Here is a 14,252-nt window from a genome sequence, read left to right as displayed (position 1 = left end):
ATGTAGTTCTGAACGTCCTTCAAGGCCATTCTTAAGATATTTCTATGGGTTGTCAGGTCTTCATCGTCATAATCATGTCTGAGTGTCTTAAGGCAGGGGGGGGGGGGGGGGGGGTCACTGACATGGAACATGATGTTTACCCCACAAGGTTTCATGGCAGCCATTGCTAATAGCGACTGTCTTTTCCTCTGCTCCTCCAGACTCGCTGAGTCTCGCACTAACCCCCAGGTCCTGGACATTGGGGTGAAACCTCAGGACCTCAACACTGAAGAATGCCTGTCCCCAGTAAAATGGGACCAAGAGGACACGGACTTCACTGCACAAAAAGACACGTTTGGGTTCTAATGGGGACGCCAATGCCAAGGACGGGGGGGGGGGGGGGGGGGGGGGGGGACAGAAGACGTTTGGATGGAGAAGTAGAAAGAGAAACACTTGTGGACATCAAAGTAAGGTTTCCCAGCTTCCGAGCTTCCATCTATTGCCAAGTCCTGCAAGTGTTGCCCCCTAGTGGCTCCTTGATTCTTCTGCATCTACTCAACCAGAGGAGGACATGAGCGAGACAGTTCAAAGAACAGGCCAAAGCAATATCAATCAGTTTATCCATTACAATCATAACGTTTGTTACAGTCGTTGTATTACTTCATGTCTTATATCTGTTTACCCGTTCGCTGTTTGTAATGTGTTTGCATTTGTGCGTCTGCACCTTGTGTTAAGGAGTGTTTACAGCGTGTAGAAATGGGACTGGTGAACCATCCAAAGCACCAACTTCAGTGTTGGAGAAAGATCGTTACTAACTTACCTACGAGCTCCAAGAATTCAGCCTCATTGTTCAACAGAAGCTTTAAAAATGTGTTTTCTGTTAAAGATTTTTTTTAAAGTGAAAAATGAATGAGCAAAATGACAATCTTTATTTTATTTCTAATGCAAATCTATTTTTGCACTCGGCAGTCTTTAAAACTGTTTTCATTTGAGGGAATTATCAGCGATCATTTAATTTCGTTTTACGTACAGTGCCTTTGTTCACTCTTGGAGTTTTTTACACAATACGTTTGCTAAAATTTTTAATAGTGAAGACAATAATAAATAAAAAAGTCCATCTTATAATTCCTTTTAAGAATGACTCCTACTCCCCTCTCTGACTCATAAACGAGATTGGGATGCGGGAGGGAACGCCAAACGTGTTTTTCCACTTAAACAGAGGTGATAGATCGCTTTCACTGTGTGTTAAAATATATTGTTGCATCGTTTCTTTCCGTCATTGGATGATTCCCAGTTTTGCTTTTGCCGTTTTTTGGTATTTGACAGAATTTAATTTAAGTCATTAATTTACATGCAATTAATTTGAGACTGAGTTTTATTAAAATGTATGTACAGTGTATGTATATTTTTTATAAACTGTTCTGTACTTCCAAAACCAGTGTAATGATGCCACTGTTAACGGATTTTTGCATAACATAACGGGGTCCGTATAAAATTCTGATTACATTTTTCCAAAGCTGATTGTAGTTCATTATACGGACAGAAAAGTCCAAAACTGAATCGCATCTTGACTGACTAAAGCCCAACATGTTTGATAAATGAGTAACTCAAGTGTCAACCCGTGTGCTTCAAGACAGAGTTTCTGCATTTACAAATCTATTTTCAGAAACGCGTCTCGTGTAGTGTCACATTTCACCTTCGCTCATGTTGATCTCATGCAAATATTCCTGAAGCAGGGGTCCCCAAACTACGGCCCGCGGGCCGGATCCTTTCCGTACAACATGAGTAGCCTCCCTTTTATTTGGGACAATTTTAATGATGGTCACACACGGCCAGAAAGTTAATGTTCCGGTGCTCTGTAATATCAACTTATTACATAGTAATTACTTTGTAATAACAGGGCACGTTTCCTCACCTCCACGGTGGCATAGTTGGCAGCACTGTAGAGGGGGGCAAAATGGCCCTGGTATCAAATCCCACTACGGGAATGAGATGGAGCAGGGGCAACAGGGTAGGCCCAGGGCACACCTGAGCGGAGTGGAGTGGACCAGTGGTCCAGTCCACTCCGCCCAGGTAAGGCCCTACTCCACCCCCACTCCCACAGCTGGATGCGAACCCAGTTCCTCTGGCAGTAGACCGGTAACCCTACCGACTACGCCACCGTATAGGTGAGGAAACTCGAGGTATTCTCAGACCACAGCGTGTTGTTATGTTGTACGGTGTTGCTCTGTTGTTGTGTTGTTGTGTTGTTCTGTGTTGCTGTGTTGTTGTGTTGTTGTGTTGTGCTTTTTCCTTTTGTGTTATGTGGAGTGGGCGTGTCTCAGACCAGGTGACGTCGTACTGGATTCAAAACCAGTGCCTCTGGTCTAAAGTCAACAATGCTACTGTCTATGTATCCTAATGTTTGACGGGGTAACGTCTAGGTGGTGTAGTGGGTAGTGCGCTTGACTCCCTGCTAGAAGATCCTGGGTTCAAAACCAAGGCGTGCAGCACTCAGGTTTTTTACAATTTTACAGTTTTTTTGAGGTTTGTTGTTTGCTCCTCTGCAGCTGTATTGGATCAGCTGATTGATCCGGTCGTTCTTCCCCTCTGCACTTCCTGATAGTGCTGGAGAGAGACTGAGTTTGGGTGTGAGAGGCATTGCGTGTGTGACACTCCATTCATGTCACTGTGTGTAGTTGTGATGGTGAGATGAAGCCTAAACTACAGCCTGCCTCCACATTCGGCCCCTAAATGTTTAGGCACCCCTGCCATCGTCACACTTTTCCTACAAACTGACCCCGGCCCTCCATCAGAGAAGGGAAAAGTGATGTGGCCCTCACAGGGAAAAGTTTGGGGACCCCGATTCATGTGACACTCGATTCATGTCACTGTGTGTAGTTGTGATGGTGAGATTTTGGGGGGGGGGGCACGGATATGTCTTGCGCAATTTTATTGGGTCAAATGGTAACAAAGCGTCAATTTTGAGACAAGATCATTAGATCGATTACATTTAATCATCAAATTTATTAAGTGATTCAAAACTTTCATCTACTGGTATTTAAATGAGAACGTGCACAAAGTGCTTCGCCCAATGAGGTGAGTTGCATTCTGCAGCGTCACAGCAACACATGTTTAGGGGTGTGTCTACTCTCCAACTTCCTTAAACTCCACATTCCTGACTGCCGAGGGACGAGGAGGATGCATTTTATACCGCGGTGCGCCTTTTTATGTGAGTACGAAATTCACGCAAACCACGGACACAGGCAGTCGATGTTGTGACGCACTTTTAAAAGCAGCAGATTTGTTTTAAAGGAATGCAATAAGCTTCCGTAGGAATGAATGAATGAATGAGATAAGATATTCCCTTTATTGGTCCCGTTTATACTAAGCTAAGGGGGAATTCCGAGTTACATCAGCAACAGTAGAGCAGGCAAAGCTTTCAGACAAACTAACACAGAGGATTATGAATATAAATATATATTCATGTTACACTAGCTGTAGTTTTCGGGTGTGTCCTGGTCAGAAACGCGTCTCATGTAGTGTCACATTTCACCTTCGATCATGTTGATCTCATGCAAATATTCCTAAAGCAGGGGTCCCCAAACTACGGCCCACGGGCCGGATCCGGCCCATTTCCACGTTTGGCCTGGCCCCCTGAACAATACCAGAGACCCAAAATAGAATTTACTTATTTTCCTTTCCAAACAACATGAGTAGCCCCCCTTTTATTTTGGACAATTTTAATGAAGGTCACATACGGCCAGAAAGTTAATGTTCCGGTGCTCTGTAATATCAACTTATTACATAGTAATTACTTTGTAATAACAGGGCAAGTTTCCTCACCTCCACGGCGGCATAGTTGGCAGCACTGTAGAGGGGGGCAAAATGGCCCTGGTATCGAATCCCACTACGGGAATGAGATGGAGCAGGGGCAACAGGGTAGGTCCAGGGCACACCTGAGCGGAGTGGAGTGGACCAGCGGTCCAGTTCACTCCGCCCAGGTAAGGCCCTAGGCCTACCCTGCCGCCCCTGCTCCACCCCCACTCCCACAGCTGGATGCGAACCCAGTTCCTCTGGCAGTAGACCGGTAACCCTACCGACTACGCCACCGTACAGGTGAGGAGACTTGAGGTATTCTCAGACCACAGCGTGTTGTTGTGTTGTTCTGTGTTGCGGTGTTGTTGTGTTGTTATGTTGTGCTTTTTCCTTTTGTGTTATGTGGAGTGGGCGTGTCTCCGACCAGGTGATGTCGTACTGGATTCAAAACCAGTGCCTCTGGTCTAAAGTCAACAATGCTACTGTCTATTTATCCTAACGCTTGATGGGGTAACATCTAGGTGGTGTAGTGGGTAGTGCACTTGACTCCCTGCTAGAAGATCCTGGGTTCAAGACCAAGGCGTGCAGCATTCGGGTTTTTTACAATAATTTGAGGTTTGTTGTTTGCTCCTCTGCAGCTGTATTGGATCAGCTGATTGATCCAGTCGTTCTTCGCCTCTGCACTTCGTGATAGTGCTGGAGAGAGACTGAGTTTGGGTGTGAGAGGCATTGCGTGTGTGACACTCCATTCATGTCACTGTGTGTAGTTGTGATGGTGAGATTTTGGGGGGGGGGGGGCACGGATATGTCTTGCACAATTTATTGGGTCAAATGGTAACAAAGCGTCAATTTTGAGACAAGATCATTAGATCGATTACATTTAATCATCAAATTTATTAAGTGATTCAAAACTTTCATCTACTGGTATTTAAATGAGAAAGTGCACAAAGTGCTTCGCCCAATGAGGTGAGTTGCATTCTGCAGCGTCACAGCAACACATGTTTAGGGGTGTGTCTACTCTCCAACTTCCTTAAACTCCACATTCCTGACTGCCGAGGGACGAGGAGGATGCATTTTATACCGCGGTGCGCCTTTTTATGTGAGTACGAAATTCACGCAAACCACGGACACAGGCAGTCGATGTTGTGACGCACTTTTAAAAGCAGAAGATTTGTTTTAAAGGAATGTAATAAGCTTCCATAGGAATGAATGAATAAATGAATGAGATAAGATATTCCCTTTATTGGTCCCGTTTATACTAAGCTAAGGGGGAATTCCGAGTTACATCAGCAACAGTAGAGCAGGCAAAGCTTTCAGACAAACTAACACAGAGGAATATGAATATAAATATATATTCATGTTACACTAGCTGTAGTTTTCGGGTGTGTCCTGGTCAAACAGCCACCTACAGGTGGTGCAATCTGTATTTTAATTTGTTAAAAATTAAAATACAGATTTTCAGTTAGGATAACAAATATAGAAACAAAACGGACAGATACTGTGGTGATATCTAAGCATAAGTACGACATTGTCCCAACCGCTTAATCCGTCATCGGGTCGCGGGCCAAGCTGGAGCCAATCCCAGCAGTCAACGGGCGAGAGGCAGCGGACACCCTGGACAAGCCGCCAGTTCATCGCAGGGCAACACAGAGACAGACAATCAGCCACACTCACACCTACGGGCAATTTAGTGTCACCAATCAGCCTAGGCTGCATGTCTTTGGAAGTGGGAGGAAGCCACGCAGACACGGAGAGAACCCACGCAGACACGGGGAGAACATGCAAATTCCTCACAGAACCTGCGACCATCTCGCTGTGAGGCAACAGTGCAAGTACGACGCCTTAATTCAAATACTGTACACTACAAACCAAATTAGGCATGCTATAATTTGCATACAGGAGCAGAGATGCAGCACATTCCACCTAAAACAATAAATAACGAGCCAAGGAAGGTCTGACTTGACTCTGAAGCAGTTTTTTTCCTCTCCAATCTTTCAAGGCACAACGCAAACATTGGGACATGAGACATCACACATCATTCATTTTACATCCCTCCATTGAGACGTAAGACATCCTGAACATTTTAACATTGCTTTTGCCACTTCCCCATTTAGTGGCAAAAGCAATGTTAAAATGTTCAGGATGTCTCATTCCCCTCCTAATTGGATTCACACCGTCCACATGGTGAACTGGATCACCATCAAAAGGTTCTAAATTGTTCTTGGTATCTTTATGCAACAACCATGAAAAGTAAAAGTGATCGGGAGTTTGAATCCATAAATGGGGTTCGTTTTAGACTCTTGCCTCTGCGGCCCGGCCCCGGATAAGATGGAGGGATGTCTCTCTTCTTTTTCCCTTTCGCACTACTGATTTGGGTTCTTGGATTGAATTGTACATAATAGACAATTATGGAATTTGTAAACATTCCTTATTTTGTAAAATGAAGATTGTAACAGACATTAACCATTCATTCACACACACACACACGCACACACACACACACACACCGGTAAGCAGGTCTGGAATGACCTCTCTCCACCGTCGCTGTTTCCCTTGCCTCGTCGTCAAACACGTGACGTCATTGCGTCAACAAATCGGGTGATGCGTTTGTCTTTTTGTCTGCAGGTAGCGTTCTATCTCTGTGCAGCTCGCTGTTCTTCTGCAATGTGACCTTTGATGGGAACCAAACCGTGTACAGCATCTTCTCCAAGCTTAATCAATCAAACATGTCTGTCTGCGACTACTCCTGGGCCAACTCAACAGTAAGCCGGAGAAGCCAGAACACTTTAGCTCAGCGTTTTCTTACTTTTGCTGTTGTTTTTTTGTGGTGCCATGATTTTTTTTCTTCCTTATTTTAATTGCAGCGTCATGTGTTCGCACATCACGAGTCTAAAGAAGAAGGGGTGACGCTCAACAGGCTCTCCCTCTCAAAATGCATGAACCCGGTCTTCCATGTGCGATTCTGCTTCTCAGAGGTGCGGCCGCCTTTAGCACGGACACTCCTCCCAATTCTTTGATTAATCTGTTGCACAGAAAAAATAAGAATCAGAAGTAAAATAATGTTGCAAAGAGAAATTGTTTACATAATATTGTATGTTTAGGACATCAAAACGTGCAATAATATTTTTAAATGGTGTCTTGCTAACGCTAACCCATCCTCCAGATAGCAAGGATCTCACTGTTTTCTCTTTTGTTTCCTGGCTTTAGGGGGAACGCTTCTTTGTTACTTGTAACAGTGAGTATAATTTACAGTCAGACGTAAATCTATTGTAGGAAATGTATTTTTTCTGCTCATACACTTGAGTGAGTGAATTATAATCCATTCATAAAGCTTTCTGACTGTCATTAGCACACCACCAGTCTTTTTTTTTGTGAGTTCTAGTGTAAGAATGTCTTTTTGCAGTCAGCTGCAGGCCGAATCCTGCCTCTCAGGCAGACGAAGACAAAGGCACAGAACCGACAGAACCAACAGAACCAACAGAACCGCCGGGAGGTAGGCGTGAATATTTATTATGCATTTTGGAAAAGGTGTGAACCGTAATCTAAAGCAATGAGAACTGATTTGAAACGGGGAAAACAAGCAGTGCCTCTCTGTGTTTCGTATGCTGTTTGAGCAATTGTTTAAAAGCTAAAGAAAAATGTGTTTATCTTGTAAACAACAAAATACCAAAAGCAATTAAAAAAAATTCAGGAACGCACTCTAATGTTTTATAAGCTGCCAGACACTTACCAGTTAATTGAAGAAGCATGCATTTAGCTAAAAGGAGGAGGTGTAGGAGTAGTATCTTGGACTACAAGTCCCACAATGCTTTGCACCCACAGGTTGCATGGGAGGGGACCTCCCGTATCTGATTAAACGCGCGACCAACGAGATTCCACCGTGTCCCGTGTCCTCATTATACAGAACATCTCAGTGCAGTGTGTGTCAGAGGGGGTTGGAGTCGATCTTGGCTGTTCTCATCCTTTCACCCACCCCCTCCAAAATGGGGGGGGTTCCCAGAACAGAGCTGGATGTTACCAGCGTTTCCTGTATTGGTTGAAGTGATGCAACCGTGAACTTCTGGATATAAAATTGTGAGTTCTCGTGTAAGAATGCATTTCTTTTTGCAGTCAGCTCCAGCGCGAATCCTGCCTCTCAGGCAGTCGAAGGCCCAGGACCTACAGGAGGTAGGCGTGAACTATCTTACTGTAAATATTTATGCGTTCTGGAAAAGGTGTGAACCGTAATCTAAAGCAATGAGAACTGATTTGAAACAGGAGAACAAGCAGTGCCTCTCTAGGCTCCTAAAGTTCTGCAGCTTGAGTCATTGTTGATCCAAGATTACATCACGGCTCTGCATTTCCTGTATTGGTGGAAGTGATGCAACCTTGAACTTCAGGATATAAAATAACTATTGCAACATCACAGGCCCCTTTTTTTTGCTGTTGGAGACATTTCCAGGAGCAAACGATGTCTAGAAAGGCCTCGGGCAGCGCCGCTTGTCCTTCCTCTGTGTCTGTCAATCATAAGATCATTAGAGCGAAATAAGTTTCCTTCTTTATCCACGTCCATTCAAAATGATCTGTTTAATGTTTGAGGTGATGTCAAACAGCTGTTGGTGCATGAACTCTTTTCTAGTGCCAGACAAGTCCCACACTGTGAGCCGCAATGTCGTTTTTCTGCCGCCGCCGCCGCCGGTGGCGGTGGTGGTGGTGTTGGTGGTGTTGGGGTTGGGGTTGTTGGGGCTCGCTGTGTGTCTGATCATCCGATTCAAAGATAAAATATCCAGGTATTTATTAATTGTATTTAAACATAACGTGACTTGTGTTAAAGTGACCCTATATGTGATGCTTTCAATAATGCCTTTGCTAGGAAGTGCAGCTCTTTCAGTGCCTCGTGTAAGTCCACTGCTGTGAAGTACTCTGCTGCGAAGTACTCTGCCGCGGAGAACTCTGCTGCTGAGCCTCCAGCAGCTGCTGCGGCGACTGAGTAGAAGGTCACGGGGACAACCCAGGCGGGACACCATGTGTGCATGCTGAAGCAAGAAACACTTGTAGATCAATTTGGAGTAATCGTGTACATTCATGTGATTTTTTTCGATACTTTTTATTGATCTTACGTTCAGTAAGAACGGTTTTAATTACACACACAGCTGTGATGTGTCAGCGCACGGATGAATAATACTTGAGGCTGTGGAGGCCGAAGTACACTGAGGACCAACATAATAATAATAGTAATAATAATGCGTTGGTCTCCGAGCGCTTTTCTGGACACCCAAAGACGCTTCACATTGTGCATTATTCATTCCCTCCATACTTTGTGGTGGTGAAGCTACTAGCCACAGCTGCCCTGGGGCAGATACAGCTGCCCTGGGGCAGACGGGCAGTAGCGTGGGCACAATGCAACAATGCAAGCAGGTTTATAAATATAATATTTAGTCTTTATAATGTGAAACGTGCATTAAGAGATAACATATCATTGAAATACTAATATATTTAAATATATATAATAGATAAATATTCTGATATAATTGTATTTGCAGTATATAATTATTTGTACTTTCTGCACTATAATGTATAGACGAGGGATAAGAGATACAGTGAACATGGAGCTCTAGTGATTGTATTATATTAGGAGGTGGATATGTCCAGACATGTCTAGCTTTTAAAGGTACAGTACACCCTTTTTCTGCCTTATGAAGTTCATGTTTGATCTATTCTGGAATTGTGTCTGCTTCAGCTGTCTCATTGTGATTTCTTTCTCAAAAATTAAAAAGTAGTGTTGATTTAATTTGCATTGTTGTCAAAGGAAACGAGACCGCAATGGCTTTTTTTGAAATTCTCCTCTTAGACGGGGTGTTTGACTGTACTTGTACTGTAATACAGTACATACTATTGTTTGACTGTACTTGTACTGCTCTAACATTCTATCTAATAAATATATATTCATGTTACACCAGCTGTAGTTTTTGGGGTGTGTCCTGGTCAAACAGCAAGCAGCTGCCATCTGACCCTCAATCTGAAACATCTGCATCGCTGTCTGAAATGTCAGCGGTGAAAACTTTACATGTCGAATGCTGAACATTTTATTAAGTACTTTTCTAAAACGCTTGTTTTTTACTGGCCGTATGTGATGGAATCAAAAGTATTTGTCACAGTAGTTGAAGGAAATCATCTGACATCTGCATCACAGATCACACCACATAATGAAGAGGCTGTGTTTACACAGTGGCTGGTTTGGAATGAGGACGTGAGCCAATAAAACGTCTCGCCTGCACTGATAAATCAAGAGTATTTATACTTTGGGACATCTGAGCTGCGAATTGCAACATCTCAGCCATGACGTCATGGCAGATTACCGAGCAGTTAAAGGGAGTTTGGATTTCATGAATTGGTTCAATAAGATAGGTGTATATATTTATACAGTAACAGACAGCAAGCCATGGGTTAAACAGAAGCGCGTTGAACAGTCGCTGCCAAGACGGCTGACGTCACACAAATCGAGATTCTCAGGAGTCATGTGACTTTTGACTATTTTTTTTTTTTTTTGCTCTTCTTTATTGACCTCGGTTGACTGAGAACCTACTCAGACAATATTATATAATTGTAATAAGTCTCTCGATGTATTTATACTCAGTGTGAAAAGCTGGGCCTGTTTAGAATAGAAGAACACAAAGATGCAGAACTGTAAGAAAGACACGCACTGCTTTCAGTCTAAAGTGTTTTTAGTTTTATACCAGTCAGGCTTGAAAATCTGCAAGCACAACGGATTCGCTACTGTCGCTTTAGCGGTGAAAGTAAACCCGAACAAAAGATAACTTTCGCTTTATGGCCTCCAGATGGCTGCCTTTTCTTTCTTTTCGGCCACCAATCATCCTCAGAACTTCATTTGGGTCAGAATTTTGCCCATGGTCGATTTTGGAGTTTGCATTTTTTCTTTTAACCACTTTGGTTAGACTTGGCCTTTCAGGATTTTGAGACTTCTACATCATAAAAAACCTGATGTATACAATCAGACACACAGACACTGTATTTCCCATGCAAAACAATTCAAAATTTTGCAAAGAAAACTATACAGATTAAAGCACATAATATACAAAAAGATGTTAATCTAGACACATTTGTCAGAAGGTTCCATTAAAACCTTATTTTCCAAAATAGATTTTCTGAAAATTATTTTCTTGGTTCCGGTTTAAAGGGTTTCAAACTTCCTGTCGCATGAATCACTGCAAGTAGCGATATGCCGCCCCCTACTGGCACCTAAGAGTGTTACAATCCTCTGCCAGTCTCTATTACACGCAGTAATATTATATATGTATTATATTCACAGACACTCGACAATATTTTATATTTGCAAATAATATATATATATATTATAAATGTTTGAAGATTAATAAATTAAAATCCAAGAACGGCAGAGCCCCACCGCCAATTTATGACGTCATCCCTCTCTCGCGCGTGAAAATCACCTGCCGGGAGGACAGCCAGGTATGAAGCGTTTACGTCACATTTTGATTATTAGTGACGTAAACGCTAATGACAATTTTATTGGGTCAAATGGTAACAAAGCGTCAATTTTGAGACAAGATCATTAGATCGATTACATTTAATCATCAAATTTATTAAGTGATTCAAAACTTTCATCGACTGGTAGATTTGGCTTACTGCTGTAAGCCAAATCTACCTTCGGGTACCTGCTAAGGTACCTTCGGGTACAAATAATTAAATAATAATAAAATAAATAAATAAACAGAAATAAAACAGGGTTACTGTTCAGATTAAGAGGAAATTAAAAGTCCTCACAGCTTCCACACAAACAATGCAAAACAGATACATAGCAAATAATTTTGCCGTGATCACGTCAGCTCGGCTTCACAACATCGTCGCAGCAACACGTGCGTAACGCCACGGGGGTGTGTCTACTCTCCAACTTCCATAAACTCCTTTTTCCTGACTGCCGAGGGACGAGCAGGATGCATTTTATACTGCGGTGCGCCTTTTTATGTGAGTACGAAATTCACGCAAACCACGGACACAGGCAGTCGATGTTGTGACGCACTTTTAAAAGCAGAAGATTTGTTTTAAAGGAATGTAATAAGCTTCCATAGGAATGAATGAATGAATGAGATAAGATATTCCCTTTATTGGTCCCGTTTATACTAAGCTAAGGGGGAATCCCGAGTTACATCAGCAACAGTAGAGCAGGCAAAGCTTTCAGACAAACTAACACAGAGGATTATGAATATAAATAAACATATATTCATGTTACGCTAGCTCAGGCGGAGCCGGTCCTAGCCATTTTGGTGCCCTAGGCCTCGGCGAGACTGATTTTGCGCCTCCCCCCCCATACACGGCAAACATTATATGTATAAAACATTAATAACAACAGCCATATGACGGACCTTAAAAGTTTAATTATTCTTCAAAACAACTAGCACACGCTATACAATACAAATAATTAAATAATAATAAAATAAATAAATAAACAGAAATAAAACAGGGTTACTGTTCAGATTAAGAGGAAATTAAAAGTCCTGACAGCTTCCACACAAACAATGCAAAACAGATACATAGCAAATAATTTTGCCATGATCACGTCACAGTTAGCGCTTCCACTGCGCACTAACTGCGCATGCGTGTGACTAAACAGTCTAGCATCTAACAGTTATCTATCACTGTTACAATCATTGAGGTATCACATAAACATATACCGTACAACAGGAATCACGTTGTAAAACAATTAGAGACACCCGTCGACTGCAGAGGCTACGGTAGCTGCTAGCAGCGGGAGCTAACGGTACTTAGCATTCACTTTTAATACAGAGCAACGATCTTACAACGCAAGATAATTATATACAAAATGTCTTGAACATGAACGAGTCCATTCCGGTGCTATCCAACATGTGCTTATGTACTGAACCCAGTGGAAGCGACGCCGTCAGTGGAAGCGTCACGAAGCGACGCCGTCAGTGGCGCATTCGTGTGACGTCACCGGATGCGCTGCGGAGTCCGTCGGTGCGCCACTACTGCCACTTACTGGTGGCGACTGGGATAACACCAGAACGTACTGTTCAGTCAGTCTGCATGCACAACGACAATGAAAACCAATAAAATAGAAATATTGGGGGTTGCCTTTTCTAACTGAAATAGTCATGGGTGCCACACCAGCTTTAGTTTGGAGAAGCTCCTCTCTGCAGCAGCAACTGTCACGGTCTAGCTGAGGTGCGCACTGATAAATCGCCCCCTCCCCCCTTTCCTTGGACGGTCAAGGCGTTGTGATTCAAGTCATACCAAGAATGACAAAATACGAGGGGGGGGGGGTTGTTTTTAATTTTTATCTGTATTTGTTTGTTTTTTATTTTCTAGGCAGAGCATGAGAAAAGGGCGCCCGTTGGTGCTATAAATTATAACTATTATTATTATTATTTTTTTCGAGGCTTGGAGTGGCGCCCCCTCCAGCTGGTGGCGCCCTAGGCAACCGCCTAGTTCGCCTATGCCTAGAGCCGGCTCTGAATATAAATATATATTCATGTTACACTGGCTGTAGTTTTCGGGTGTGTCCTGGTCAAACAGCCACCGACAGGTGGTGCAATCTGTATTTTAATTTGTTAAAAATTAAAATACAGATTTTCAGTTAGGATAACAAATATAGAAACAAAACGGACAGATACTGTGGTGATATCTAAGCATAAGTACGACGCCTTAATTCAAATACTGTACACTACAAACCAAATTAGGCATGCTATAATTTGCATACAGGAGCAGAGATGCAGCACATTCCACCTAAAACAATAAATAAAAATAAACGAGCCAAGGTCTGACTTGACTCTGAAGCAGTTTTTTTCCTCTCCAATCTTTCAAGGCACAACGCAAACATTGGGACATGAGACATCACACATCATTCATTCTACATCCCTCCATTGAGACATAAGACATCCTGAACATTTTAACATTGCTTTTGCCACTTCCCCATTTAGTGGCAAAAGCAATGTTAAAATGTTCAGGATGTCTCGTTCCCCTCCTAATTGGATTCACACCGTCCACATGGTGAACTGGATCACCATCAAAAGGTTCTAAATTGTTCTTGGTATCTTTATGCACCAACCATGAAAAGTAAAAGTGATCGGGAGTTTGAATCCATAAATGGGGTTCGTTTTAGACTCTTGCCTCTGCGACCCGGCCCCGGATAAGATGGAGGGATGTCTCTCTTCTTTTTCCCTTTCGCACTACTGATTTGGGTTCTTGGATTGAATTGTACATAATAGACAATTATGGAATTTGTAAACATTCCTTATTTTGTAAAATGAAGATTGTAACAGACATTAACCATTCATTCACACACACACACCGGTAAGCAGGTCTGGAATGAACTCTCTCCACCGTCGCTGTTTCCCTTGCCTCGTCGTCAAACACGTGACGTCATTGCGTCAACAAATCGGGTGATGCGTTTGTCTTTTTGTCTGCAGGTAGCGTTCTATCTCTGTGCAGCTCGCTGT

At 42.8% G+C, this 14,252-nt stretch overlaps 1 protein-coding gene across 2 annotated transcripts; it reads left to right on the top strand.

Annotated features, from left to right (window-relative positions):
- The first annotated feature begins 4,836 nt into the window (after window positions 1-4,836).
- On the top strand, window positions 4,837-9,703 carry LOC137907927 (uncharacterized). 2 transcript variants are annotated; one of them, XM_068752290.1, is made up of 8 exons: window positions 4,837-4,876; window positions 6,403-6,539; window positions 6,642-6,752; window positions 6,985-7,012; window positions 7,181-7,270; window positions 7,888-7,944; window positions 8,396-8,546; window positions 8,630-9,703. In XM_068752290.1, exons 1-8 carry the CDS (start codon window positions 4,846-4,848, stop codon window positions 8,748-8,750), a joined length of 726 nt encoding a protein of 241 aa, XP_068608391.1. In that variant the 5' UTR covers window positions 4,837-4,845; the 3' UTR covers window positions 8,751-9,703. The 2 variants fall into 2 exon arrangements, with proteins under 2 accessions (XP_068608391.1, XP_068608390.1); XM_068752289.1 differs by having other exon boundaries at window positions 8,396-8,718.
- Window positions 9,704-14,252: the final 4,549 nt, after the last annotated feature.

Source organism: Brachionichthys hirsutus, chromosome 18 (assembly GCF_040956055.1).
Source record: "Brachionichthys hirsutus isolate HB-005 chromosome 18, CSIRO-AGI_Bhir_v1, whole genome shotgun sequence".
In the NCBI taxonomy this organism is placed as follows: Eukaryota; Metazoa; Chordata; class Actinopteri; order Lophiiformes; family Brachionichthyidae; genus Brachionichthys; species Brachionichthys hirsutus.
This window is presented reverse-complemented; position numbering and strand designations above follow the sequence as displayed.